The 12,309-nt window shown below is 35.6% G+C and overlaps 1 protein-coding gene across 2 annotated transcripts in view; it reads right to left on the bottom strand.

The window, feature by feature from the left end:
- Window positions 1–12,309, bottom strand: part of ARAP2 (ArfGAP with RhoGAP domain, ankyrin repeat and PH domain 2) — a 171,171-nt gene that overhangs the window by 137,185 nt on the left and 21,677 nt on the right. For both annotated transcript variants that reach the window (XM_008701374.2, XM_008701376.2), the window contains exon 6: window positions 4,671–4,740. In XM_008701374.2, the coding sequence (XP_008699596.1) occupies window positions 4,671–4,740 (70 nt within the window). The remainder of the gene's footprint in view (window positions 1–4,670; window positions 4,741–12,309) is intronic.

The raw sequence follows: 12,309 nt of genomic DNA, 5'->3' as shown, positions 1-12,309 counted from the left end.
TAGATAGATAGGTGAGGGACAGTCCCTGTCAGGAGCATGGTGTTCTTCTACTGGGAGGTTATCCTCTTCCTGTTGAGAAGATATACTATGCTATCATGGCATTCCCTCTTAGTTCTTTGACAGTTTCTTCTCTTCCAATGCCTCTGCTCCAATCTCCTATCCCTGACTACACATATGCAACAAAATCCTATGCATTCTTCAACGCCATTTTAACTACCAATGCCACAAAGGCTTATCCACATCCCCTCACACAGCCAAAATTGATTATGGTATTTGAACTGTAACTGAAGAAGATGAGTGAGTAACCTCACAGGAAAAGGATGTCAAGAAGTAATTTCAAGGTAACTTTTCTTCTCCTTGTTTTCCACTTTTTTTGTTTTATCTTCTCTGAGAAAATCCATTCCTACTATTTCAACTGCCAACTTCATGAGGAAAATTCTAAAATCTGTCCCTTCCTTCCTTATCCATTTTGGTCAACTCCAGCCTCATATTTCAAGTCATCAATGGTGCACGTAGCTGTCCCACAAGTACCTCAAACTTCAAATTATCTCCTGCAAACATACCCTCCCCCCTTTATATCCGTTCATTAAAATATTACTCTTCTAGTCTGTCTTAAGTAGTCTTTCATTTGTGCAGATCGTTTACACCCACATAACTTGGGACTCTCCTTACAGTGACTGTGTCAACTTCCTCCCTGGCACTTTCTGACTCTCTCCAGTCACATGAGTCTTCTTTGAGGTTCCATGAACATACCATGTTTCTCCCCAACCTAGTGCCTTTGCTTACTCTGTTCTTCAAGAAATGGTGTCCACATCCAGCTTCACATGGTTCCTGCCTCTCCATTCTTCACATTTCAGCATAAGTATATGCTTCAGAAGAAAGGTTTTCTCACCAGCCTCTTCTCATAGGCCCCCCATCCTCATCTAGGCAGATGACCCTAATTTAAGCTAATAGCAACCTGTGTTTTTTCCTTTATAGCAATTACCAACTGTAACGTAAATGGTGATTTTTATGTTTACTGTGTGATCATTTAAGACAGTCTCCCCAAATAGACAATGGGTCAGACATCTGTTTTCCTCAGACCTTTCACATAAATGGCATTGCAAAAGTGTCTGCTCACCGAATGAATTCTATGTCCAATCAATCACAAATCAAGCTCTGACAGCTCACTTTTGATATTTTTTCTAAATTCATTTTTTAATACCTCCACTGGCCTACACAGCCTACACCCAGATAATTAATGCCCGATTTACTGCACACTCCCCTGACTTGCCTCACTACTTTCAGCTTCTGATCCTTCTAACCTTTCTTGCATATGATTGTTCAAATGTCACAGTTGGAAAAAATAAAGAAAAGACTTATAGAGGGGGATAAAAAAATGGATCTTGAAGTTTGCACAGAACTTTGATAGATGGCAATGGCTCAGAAGGTTTAGATGGAAGAGCAAAAACATGGAGATGAAAATACAGGAAAAAGGTATGGTCATGTTCCCCACAGTGTGTACCCAGACACTGCTGCAAAAGGTCATGCAAAGAAATACATGACTGACTGGCTTAAAGGAAACCCAATAAAGGCAGTAGGGTATGATGGCTACGCCAGGCACTACTAGACTGCTAAGTGCTTCAGGAATGAGAAAAGTGGGGAAAATGTTTCCCTAGTGTCAGGCAACCTCACATGTGGGAAAGAGCATATACCCCTGGGGACAGTGCAAGGGCCTCTCTGGCTGTAAGTCTACAGTGGCTGAGATCAGACTGAAAAATCTAGAATGTCCACAAACATTTATACTTCAGCTCTCAGATGATCCATTCTCAAATCTTAATTTGCTTAAGAATTAAAAGAGCATATAAAAATAGATCACTAGTGAGATAATTAACCATTTGTTGAATAAAAATGTTACCCTTAATATATTTTTCAGTATAGAAAAATCAAGCAGCATTGTAGGAAAAGAAATCGGAATTTTAAAAAGGAGATTTTCCCTCCTCTAGATCTGCTTAAAGAGATTAAAAAACAATTCCTTACAAAAAAGTAACCCACTCACATGCTTATAATAATAATATCCTATTTAACGGGTAAATACTCCATAAGAGTAATAGAAAAATAAATTCCGCAGGAGTGACCAAAATGTACTTAACAAGCTAACTATCATGTCACTTTAACCTCAGGAAGTTATAGTTTTTCTAATGGCTCATTTGTAATCTATTACGAGATTCCAAGAAATCTCGTAATTTTTAACACTGTAGAGTTGACATTATACTTCTCTTCAAACAACACACGATAAAGACAAGATGGGAAAAAAGACAACAGGCTCAGAATGATTGTGTTTTTCAGAGTGTAAAATTCTCCTTAAGGACAGAAATTTTAAAGCATCCCTTGAGCCTGTAACACACAGATATCTAGGTCAAGTTGTCATTTATCTACCACTTTAAGACAATGAAATGACCACAGGGCACTTCTGCCCACAGCTGAGTGAGAATGGGGGTGAGTGAGATTTCTTGGCAGGTGACAAGATATCGAGGCTGGTGGGATGATGCCATTTTCAGTAATACAATGAAAAAAATCTTGCAGAGCCGTGATAGAGCAGCCCTGAGGAAAATGAGAGAAAACTAGGGAAATACAGAGCTCTGCCCAGCCACATGCTCCTCAGATGCACCTTTAAACACTGAAAGGCCCAACGACTCAGTGCACATGACCACTGACACTGCACACTCACCTGAGACTACTGACACCCATGCCTTCCACACACTGGCCCTGAAATGCCCTCTTCCCAGTCCTCCAACCCACCCTTGAGTAAGATCGGTCACAATAGAAACTGTGTCTCCTTTTAGGAAATACCCATTCCAATATTTCTATTTTTGCAAAGATGAAACCAACCATCTGGATAGTAAAGGGACAAAATGCCACAGAAAACAATAATCTGAATTTTTAAAGAACTGTTAAGCTAAAGAATTTGTAACCATTCATTTTAACATGAACTTATCACAATTTCAAACCAAGGCTGCATAATTTTTGGTATCAATACCTAAAAATGTGACAGGCACTCATCTTACTGCGGTTGAGATGAGCTTTTATAGGACAAACAGAATGAGTCCAGTTGGACACAGATACCAGAAATTCTCTCTCCCAAATGGGGATAATACCACCACCAACAGAGCCTCATGGCACGGAAGTCTTATTCCTGAATAGTATTCCCCCTCATTTCAATCAAACCAGAGAAGGGCACAGCTGCTGAAAAAAAACTAGGGGTCAGATTCCAGCAGATACAGAGACCACATTGTACCCACCGCTGGCATAGAAACTATCTCAACATTCAAATGCAGAAGCAAACTAAAACAGTAGCAAAGGCAGAAAACCAGCTTTTAAAAAATACTCATCCCACCATCTTGCAAACCTCAAAGAGGTGTGTTTAAACTTATTTGATGCTTTATCTGGATCACTGCAAGGTGAAACCAAATAATTAATACTTCTCTAAACTTTCTATTGTTCTTAGCATTGTAGCACGTAAATATATGTTACTTTCTATCTAGAAGCATACATTCTTCTGCCCTGTAGCACTGAAGAATCAATATATGAAAGGGAGTTTCTATTCAAGCCACAAAAGCACAACAGGAAGTGACAGTCTCCAAGTAATGAGAAAATAATGTTAAGAGTATAAGGTATAAATAAGAAAATATGCTTAAACGTTAAATGAATCTGGTAAGAGAGTGTATATAGTTAAGACTATAAGATTACCTGATTTTAATTTAAAAAAAAGGTGTATTTATTAGTTTCAACTTTTCATTAAGGAAATTGTCAAAGAGAAATCGAAAGATTATGACAACAAACACCCATATATCCTCCACCCAGATTTGACAACTGTTAACACCTTCAGTTTTTTTTTACCTATGTGTGTATGCAAATATATTTATAAATATAAATATATAGCTAAGTAACATCTGAAAAACATTTGCAGATAGGACACCTCAAATATTCCAGCCTACACCTCCTAAGAAGAAAGAGATCCTCATACGTAACGAAGACATTATCAACACAGTATCACGCTGTTAAGGCTCAGTTGCCTAAAGACAAAATTGTGACCACTTTCTCATCACGATGTTCAATGAGCTCTAACTCCAACGAACTTCTCAGCTTCATCCCCTCAAGTCTCCTTCACATATTCTATTTTCCAATCAGAAAACTGACTTCCCATCTGGACATCTCATGGTTCTCAATGTTACCATGTCCTAGTCTCTCTAGTCTCTATGTGTAAACGTTCCTCTTTTTTCAAGACCTGTGGCAAATGAAATCTCATGCAAGAAGCCTTCTTTGGTTCTTCCATAACCCTTCTAGAGCACAAAGTAACCTCTCCTTGTGTGCCGAACCGTAGTACCCTTTTGTAAACATTCCTGAGTGCTCTCTAGGAGAAAGACAATTTTGTATTCATCCTTACATCACTCACAACAATTCCTGTAGTTTGTAGAAGACACTCCATAAATGTTGGATATATAATTTTTAAAAAACCAAATCTCATGTGTAAAGAAAAGTTAACCTATGAACAGAGTGTTTCACCATGTACAAACTCTCCATGTTGGTAATACAACTCCTGTTCTTAAAAACCAGACTGCTTGCTTAGTTTACTGAAGTATACCTTGGATATGTAAGAAAATCTTGAGAGAACTATAAAATGTACTTACCTTCTCATTATTGTAGTAAGAAATGCTAAGGCCATCAAATTTCACCCATCTCTTCTGAAACATGCGTTTTCTGTAAAACATATGAAACTGTTATTTTACATTCAAGCATCATGAACTTGGATTTTAAATACATTTGTAATGTACTGTGTTGAGTACATTCCTATTCGTTGTTAAACAGTGTAAAAAACATTAAGCGATGACAATGTACGTTTTGGCAATGGCATGTAGCAAAAAAAAAAAAAAACACAAAATGACATTTTCTAATCAGTTAACATAAGTATTTAGAACAATGATACTGTTGGTACTGGCACAAAAATAGACACATAGATCAATGGAATGGAATAGAGAACCCAGAACTAAACCCATATTTATGTGGTCAATTTGTCTACCACAAAGAAGGCAAGAATAGCCAATGGGAAAAAGACAGTCTCTTCAACAACTGGTGTTAGGAAAACTGGACAGCTACCTGCAAAAGAAAGAAACTGGACCATTTTCTAACACCATCCACAAAAATAAACTCAAAAATGGATTAAATACCTAAATATGAGATCTGAAACCATAAAAATTCTAGAAGAGAATGCAGGCAGTAATTTCTCTAACATCAACTGTAGCAGCAGTTTTCTAGATATGTCTCCAAGGGCAAGAGAAAAAATAGCAAAAATAAACTATTGGGACTATATCAAAATAAAAAACTTTTGCACAGCAAAGGAAACCAACAAAACAAAAAGGCAATCTACTGAATGGAAGAAGATATTTGCAAATGATATATCTGATAAGGGCTTAATATTCAAAATATATAAACAACTTACACAACTCAACACCAAAAAAACAAGCAATTCAATTAAAAAATGGATAAGGGACTTTAACAGACATTTTTGCAAACAACACATACAGATGGCCAACAGACACAAGAAAAGATGCTCAACATCACTAATCATCAGGGAAATGCAAATCAAAACTGTAAAGAGATATCACATTACACCTGTCAGAATGGCTAGAATCAAAACAACAAGAAATAACAAGCGTTAAGGAAGATATGGAGACAAACGAACCCTCATGCACCAATTCCTCATTGGTGGAAATGTAAATTGGTACAGTCTCTGTGCAAAACAGTATGCAGGCTCCTCAAAAAATTAAAAATAGAAACACCTTATGATCCAATAATTCCACTATAATTTACTAAAAAAAAAAAAAAACAGAAAAAATAAACAGGATTTTGAAAAGATATGTGCATGTCATGTTTACTGCAGCTTTATTTACAACAGCCAAGATATGGAAGCAACCCAAAAGTCCATCCATAGATGAATGGATAAAAATGCGGTGTGTCTGTGCATGTTCATATAACACACACACACACAACAGAATATCATGTAGCCATAAAAAAGGATGAGATCTTGCCATTTGTGACAACACGGATGGACCTGGAAAATATCACGCTAAGTGAAATAAGTCAGGATGAGAAAGACAAATATCTTATGATTTCACTCACGTGGAATCTAAGAAACAAAACAAATGAATAAACACAAAGCAGAATCAAACCTATAAATACAGAGGATTGATGGTTGTCAGAGTGGAGAGGGTTGGGAGCATGGGTAAAATGGGTAAAGGGAAATGGGAGATACAAGTTTCCAGTTATGGAAAGAATAGGTTGTGGAAATAAAATACACAGCCCAGGGAATATAGCCAATGATACTGTAATAGCGTTGCTTGGTGACACATGGTAGCTACACTCCAAAACTAATGTAACATTGTATGTCAACTATATTCAAATAAAAAAATTAAATAAATAGAACAATGATATTAACAGTATTAATATCCATATTTATAAGGGTTAGTGCAAAACAAAGTGTGGTGAGAAATACTACCACTGCACCCATCCCTCTAACAGAAATAATCCCTTAATAAAGATAACATAGGGGCCCCAACTGGCTCAGTTGGTAGAGCATGCAACTTTTGATCTCAGGGTCATGAGTTCAAGCCCCAGACTGGGAACAGAGTTTACGTAAAAATAAATAATTTTTTTAAAAACATTTAAAAAATAAAAGCTTTCATTGTTCATTAAGCTTATAGCATTTGTCTTATTTTACCTTAATTTTTGCTTTGGAGCATGAATAACACTTTTCCAAAATAACAAAGCTTTGCCAATTGGATTTATAAAGATAAATTACTTAATCTTGATCAAACGAGCTGAAAAAAGCCCCATATAGAGAATCCTTTACAATCACCCAAAATTCATTGAAACATTCACATTTTTCAAAATGAATCAGATGAAAGGCAAACACAATTTAAGATGATTACTGAAAAGTAATGAGAAACAAAGCAAAACAACATAATCACATTTCCTATTTAGGTTTAAAAGAAAAACTTTTTCTGACTATACAAGGGAAAAGTGAAGAACCAATTCCCACTTCGGCTTGTTTTTGTTTTGTTTCAGAACCCTTCCCTGAAGTCAGACAATCCTATTCTCTAAGTGGCTTTCTCTACTTGACACAATATACTTTTAGCTTCTAACACAAATGATATATGAAAACTAACTTCCTGTTTAAATAAAGTCATTTCTAAGCAAACATGTAAATAACAACCATGTCTAACTTTCCCATGTGTAGTTTGCCAACATGTTTAGGATAAGGGATTAATTTAACGTTCTGTGATTTTCCTAAGACTTAAAAATAGAAAAGAGAACATCTGCAAGTGTGGAGACCTTGTCTTCCCAGCTGTTTTCTGAGCACCAAACACGTATCCCTCAAGGGAAATGCAGCAAGCCTCCCACACAGATCTATTCGGCTTCACATAAGCTTAGAGCCAACCCGATCAAATGGATAAAAGTTTCAAAGTTCATCAGGACAGACATTTCCACATATAAGCATTTGAATTAATTATGAAGTAACAATAAAGACCTTGAAATCATAAGCATTACTACTACTTAGCCTTCTTTCCATCATCTTTCTGCTTCTTTTTAACTTCTCTTGGTCTGTGTTTTCTTAACACTGAAACATGCAATAGTTAGACATCTAGTTTTTAAAACTCAAGGATTCTTTACATTCCTTGTGTTAAAAACATTAAAGGTAAAGAAGTATTAAACACATAGTAATTATACATGAACAAATTAGTCACTCTGCACTCATTTCACGTTGATCTCTGTCATACTTGAAGGCGGGTAAATACACATCTTCCCACACAATGTCAGCAATAATTCTGTAATTCAAGATTTTACTTGGGCCCTACCCACCTTACTTTGTGAATGGTGGTAAGCTGGAGCTCAACAGTATATATAATCTTCCATTTCAGAATAAAAACAATCAACATTTGTAGGAGATGGTTACCATTAACCCTCTATTTCCTTTGCTAACGACCCCTTCTCTTTCAGAGTTCTATCTATACTACCTACACAAATATCCCTTCCCTGAAGAGCCAATCCAAAGCAGATGACAAAGTTATTATCTCTCAAAGCATACCTTTTCCTTCTAATACTTAACACAGTCTCTACTTGTGTGCATGTGTGTGTGTGTGTGTGTGTGTGTGTGTGTTTACTTGCTCAATGTCTATCTCAATGTCTATCTCCCATGACCATACCTTATGCTTTACAAGGACAAACTCTGAGAGGGTTTCGTCCTTCACTACACAATCCGCAACTCACAGAGACATCTATGGCACTAAAAAAAGAATTTGTTGAATGAATGAGTGACATTATTAAGTGCAGTCCCTTTAGCAAGATGACAAATAAACCTCAATGACCAGCACTCAAATAATCAGCATCTTAAAAAAAAAAAAAAAAAAAAAAAAAAGGTTGGCGGAAGGCAGGAAAACTTCTGAAAACTCAAAAACAAAGTTTCAAAACCTGCCAAAGCACAGAGTGAAAAAAGTTTTAGAAGCTATTTTAATATGTCTTACTTTAGATCATTAATTGCAGCCACTTAGACTCAAAAAGCTTCCTCAGAATTCCATCACCAACTAGATAGATGGTTTGGGGTCTGAGGCATCACCCAGGAGTGTAACATTTGTACCCACAAAAAATGAGAAGGGGAAGAGGCAGGGCAGACAATTTAGGGATCAAAGCTACCACCGTCTGACCACATCTCCTCTTGGGCACTGAAGACAAAGACACACTCTATCCTTGGCTCTCTGAGCAAAGCCTCACCCAAAACCTCAGCCTCTGTGAGACTCAGTTTCAGAAATCTTCTCCCAACCATTTAATTTTCGAAACTACCAGGTAATTATTAGATGTGTTCAGCCATTTTAAGTCAATATTCTTAAAGATTATTCAATCTCTCTAATAATCTATGGAGGACAAATCCCAGCTGACAGTGAAATGGAAGGAGAGGCCACATGGTGTACCAGCTGAGGAAACAACCATTTCGCAGTTGGAGAGAGCTACTTTGCAATCCTACGATTAACCCTCTCCTTCTGCTGTCACTCCTTTATCCAATCCACAGATTATCAAATCTGTGGGGACCTACACTAAAGACACCATTCTCCAGCCATGTTGCTCCCTATCACTAGACTTTCTTGCCCCCAGGCCTTCTAAGATGCGATTTTCTCTGCTTGGAATGCTCCCTGCCTACTCTGGGCAGGGCCTGCTCCTTATCCTTGAAACCTCAGCTTGAAAGCATTTCCTCCAAGTAGGCGACCTTACTACTATACAGATCCTATAGATCCCCGTGGTCTCTTGCTCCATTTCTTCACTTAATGACACCTAACAGATTTAGTATTTATGTATTTGTTTTGTTTCACCCATCTCCCATGCCAGATATTGAGATGCCTGAGTGGAGAAACCAGTTCTGTTTTATCAATATAAAACCACCGACTGCAACAGTTCCTAGCAATAAAATGTGCTTAATAAATACTTAATGCACAAAGGAACATATTTTTCACTGAAAAATGCTTACTCAAATTTGCATTATTTATATAGAGAGGAGATAAACACTACTAAAACATTTTACCCTTCATTTTTTGCTTTTCAAATATTATACTTTTTTAATATGACAAAATAAAAGCTTTGTAGAATACCTTATTACAGAAAAATTAGAGCCTACCAAAAGCATGCAAAATTCATCATTAATACCCATGTAATTTAAAAATACATTTTATGTTTAAGCACTTTTAAAATACACTTTTTATAAAATATACAGATTTTACATGTTCCTATTTAAAAATACAAATTAATCAATATAAAATGTTTCCAAATGTTTCCAAAACTAAATTTATATAAATATTGTTTAATCTATTTTGCTCATTAAATATGTCAACATTCAATTAACTGTTTTCTGCATGTAAGTTCAATACTGAATTCTAATAACTGGTAATTAAAGATAAGAACTTACATTTACATCCCTTCTCATATTATTATTCTCCTTTCTAGCATGTGGAAACTCGGATTTAATGTTGGTAAAGCCAACAAATTAATTAAAAGTTAAATGAAATAAAAGGGAGAACTTGAGAAGGTATTTCTTAATGTCAATGTATAATTTTAAAATAAATATTGATGAATACTAAAGTTTTAAGAACTATCTTTTCTGTGCAAGGGTTATATATTTCTCGCTCATATTTATAAAAGGCTATTAGATATCAGGCACCTAATTCCACTGGAATTATATAAAATTAATCTACTACCCACAATTAGCAGTTGCAAGAGTACTTTAAACATTTACTCTGATGTAAGTTATGTTTTTCCCTTAAATTTCACATAACAACTTAATTTGCTTACTAAATGCTAAAAATAAAGACATGGTATAAAATACAGTGTCATCCTAGACTGTGTTTCTACTGTCATAGCACACAAATTAGATCTAAAATAATAATGAATTAGTACAAAGAAAAGAGATTTTAAAGCCTCAGTCAATTAAGAATTTATTTGGCACAATAAACCTCATAATAAAAAAGCAAACAGTATGTTGTGCTTTGTTCTAGGCACTGTTGCAAGGTATATGCAAATACTAATTCATTTAACCCTCCCAGCAACCATATGAGGTAATACCATGATTCCCATTTTACAGATGAAGGCACAGAGGCACCGGCAAGCGCATATTTTGTCACACGACTAGTAAAGAGCATATCTGGGAGCCAGATCCAGGCAATCTGGTCCCAAAGCCTGTGCTCTTAACCACGATGCAAAACAGACCAGAATATTTTATAAACAAGGCATCCTGGACATCCCTTTAGGCAGTGATAACATTTGACCTCTACCCATTTTATACGTGAGTTCAATTTTGCAAAGTGCGTCAGAATTCCTTCAGGAAAAAAGGTAGAGAAGACATGAACCATATTAGCCTAGGTCTTATCCTATTTTGCTTTTAGGATTCTGAAGGGAAACATTTTGTTAAGAAGCTTTTTTAGAATAATTCATAAGGCTTGTGCCACATTATGGAATGAATTTCTAGAAACTCTTCCCCTGAGCTCTGGCAGGGCAGCTGGTGTAAAGTTTCAACTGCTATCATAAATACAGCCTTACCACCTGGTGTCAGTTTTTGTTGTCTCCAAACTGTGTATCTTAAAAATTCTTTTTTTTTGTAACAACACTGTACATACAAACAATTAAATCTGTATTTATGAAGTACTCACACAGAGGTACTCCTGTTTTAATTTCATTCCTAAGTGCTAACAGGGTTTTGGGCTTTTTGTTTTGTTCTCAAAAAGATTTAATATTTTAGCTCAAAAAAAAAAAAGCCCCAAATCAAACAAGTATGGTAATCAACGATATTAATATAAGGTAGCAGAGGCTACCAAACTGTCATTAAATATGATACAACCGAAATGAATCTCAAAGGCACTAAGTCAAATTTATGGCTTTTATTAATCACGTAATTTAAATCATCACAACCATACTTCTCAATTATTCTAAACAGTGTCTAACAAAAGGGTATCAACTTGGTGTTCCAGATTCATCTGCCTTGTTCACATAATCCTGAAGAATTACATGCATATTGTATCTTATTCGCTACTCTAATTCTAACCAGCCTCAATGTTTTAGAACTACCACAATTTCCAAAAGTGTAGATTCTTATCTAATTACTCATTTTTTATTTATCTAGTAATTATTTTACCTACCCTTTTTAAGCGTGAGGCTTTTAAATGATGCAGTATTACTTATGAAGTGGTTTATAAGTACAGATGCAAGAAATTATTATAATATTTGTATAACATGCCAGCACTATCGCTTCTTGGCCTTTTGGCTAAGATAAAGTGTAAAATGCCAGCACTTCTCTATTCTAAGATGCATTTCCTCACTTTTAAGCAAATCAAAATGACAGTTTCCAAGATTAGGTGAACCAAAATGAATTAGGGCCAAAAAAAACACAAAAAAACAAAACAAAACAAAACAAAAATTCTCTGAATACCTAACTCTTTCAATGAGAAAAAACAAATTTTATTTTAACGTAAAATTCCAGGTTAAAAAAAACTTTCGGAAGTCAATAAAACATTTTAATATGTCACTATCAATTTTTATGAAATATTATAAATATTCACCAAGAGCTTACACGACATGCTATATGAAAAGCTACGTTAAATGAGTCACACGCCTTTATTTTATGCAGTTGTATTCTGTAAACACACACACACAGGAAACCACCTTCCAGTTAAAAGCCTGCATTTACATCTACTCTCAAAGTTTCAAAGGATTAAAAATAAATAAATAAATAAC

The sequence above is a fragment of the Ursus maritimus genome, unplaced genomic scaffold, assembly GCF_017311325.1.
Source record: "Ursus maritimus isolate PB19 unplaced genomic scaffold, ASM1731132v1 scaffold_8, whole genome shotgun sequence".
Taxonomy (NCBI): Eukaryota; Metazoa; Chordata; class Mammalia; order Carnivora; family Ursidae; genus Ursus; species Ursus maritimus.
This window is presented reverse-complemented; position numbering and strand designations above follow the sequence as displayed.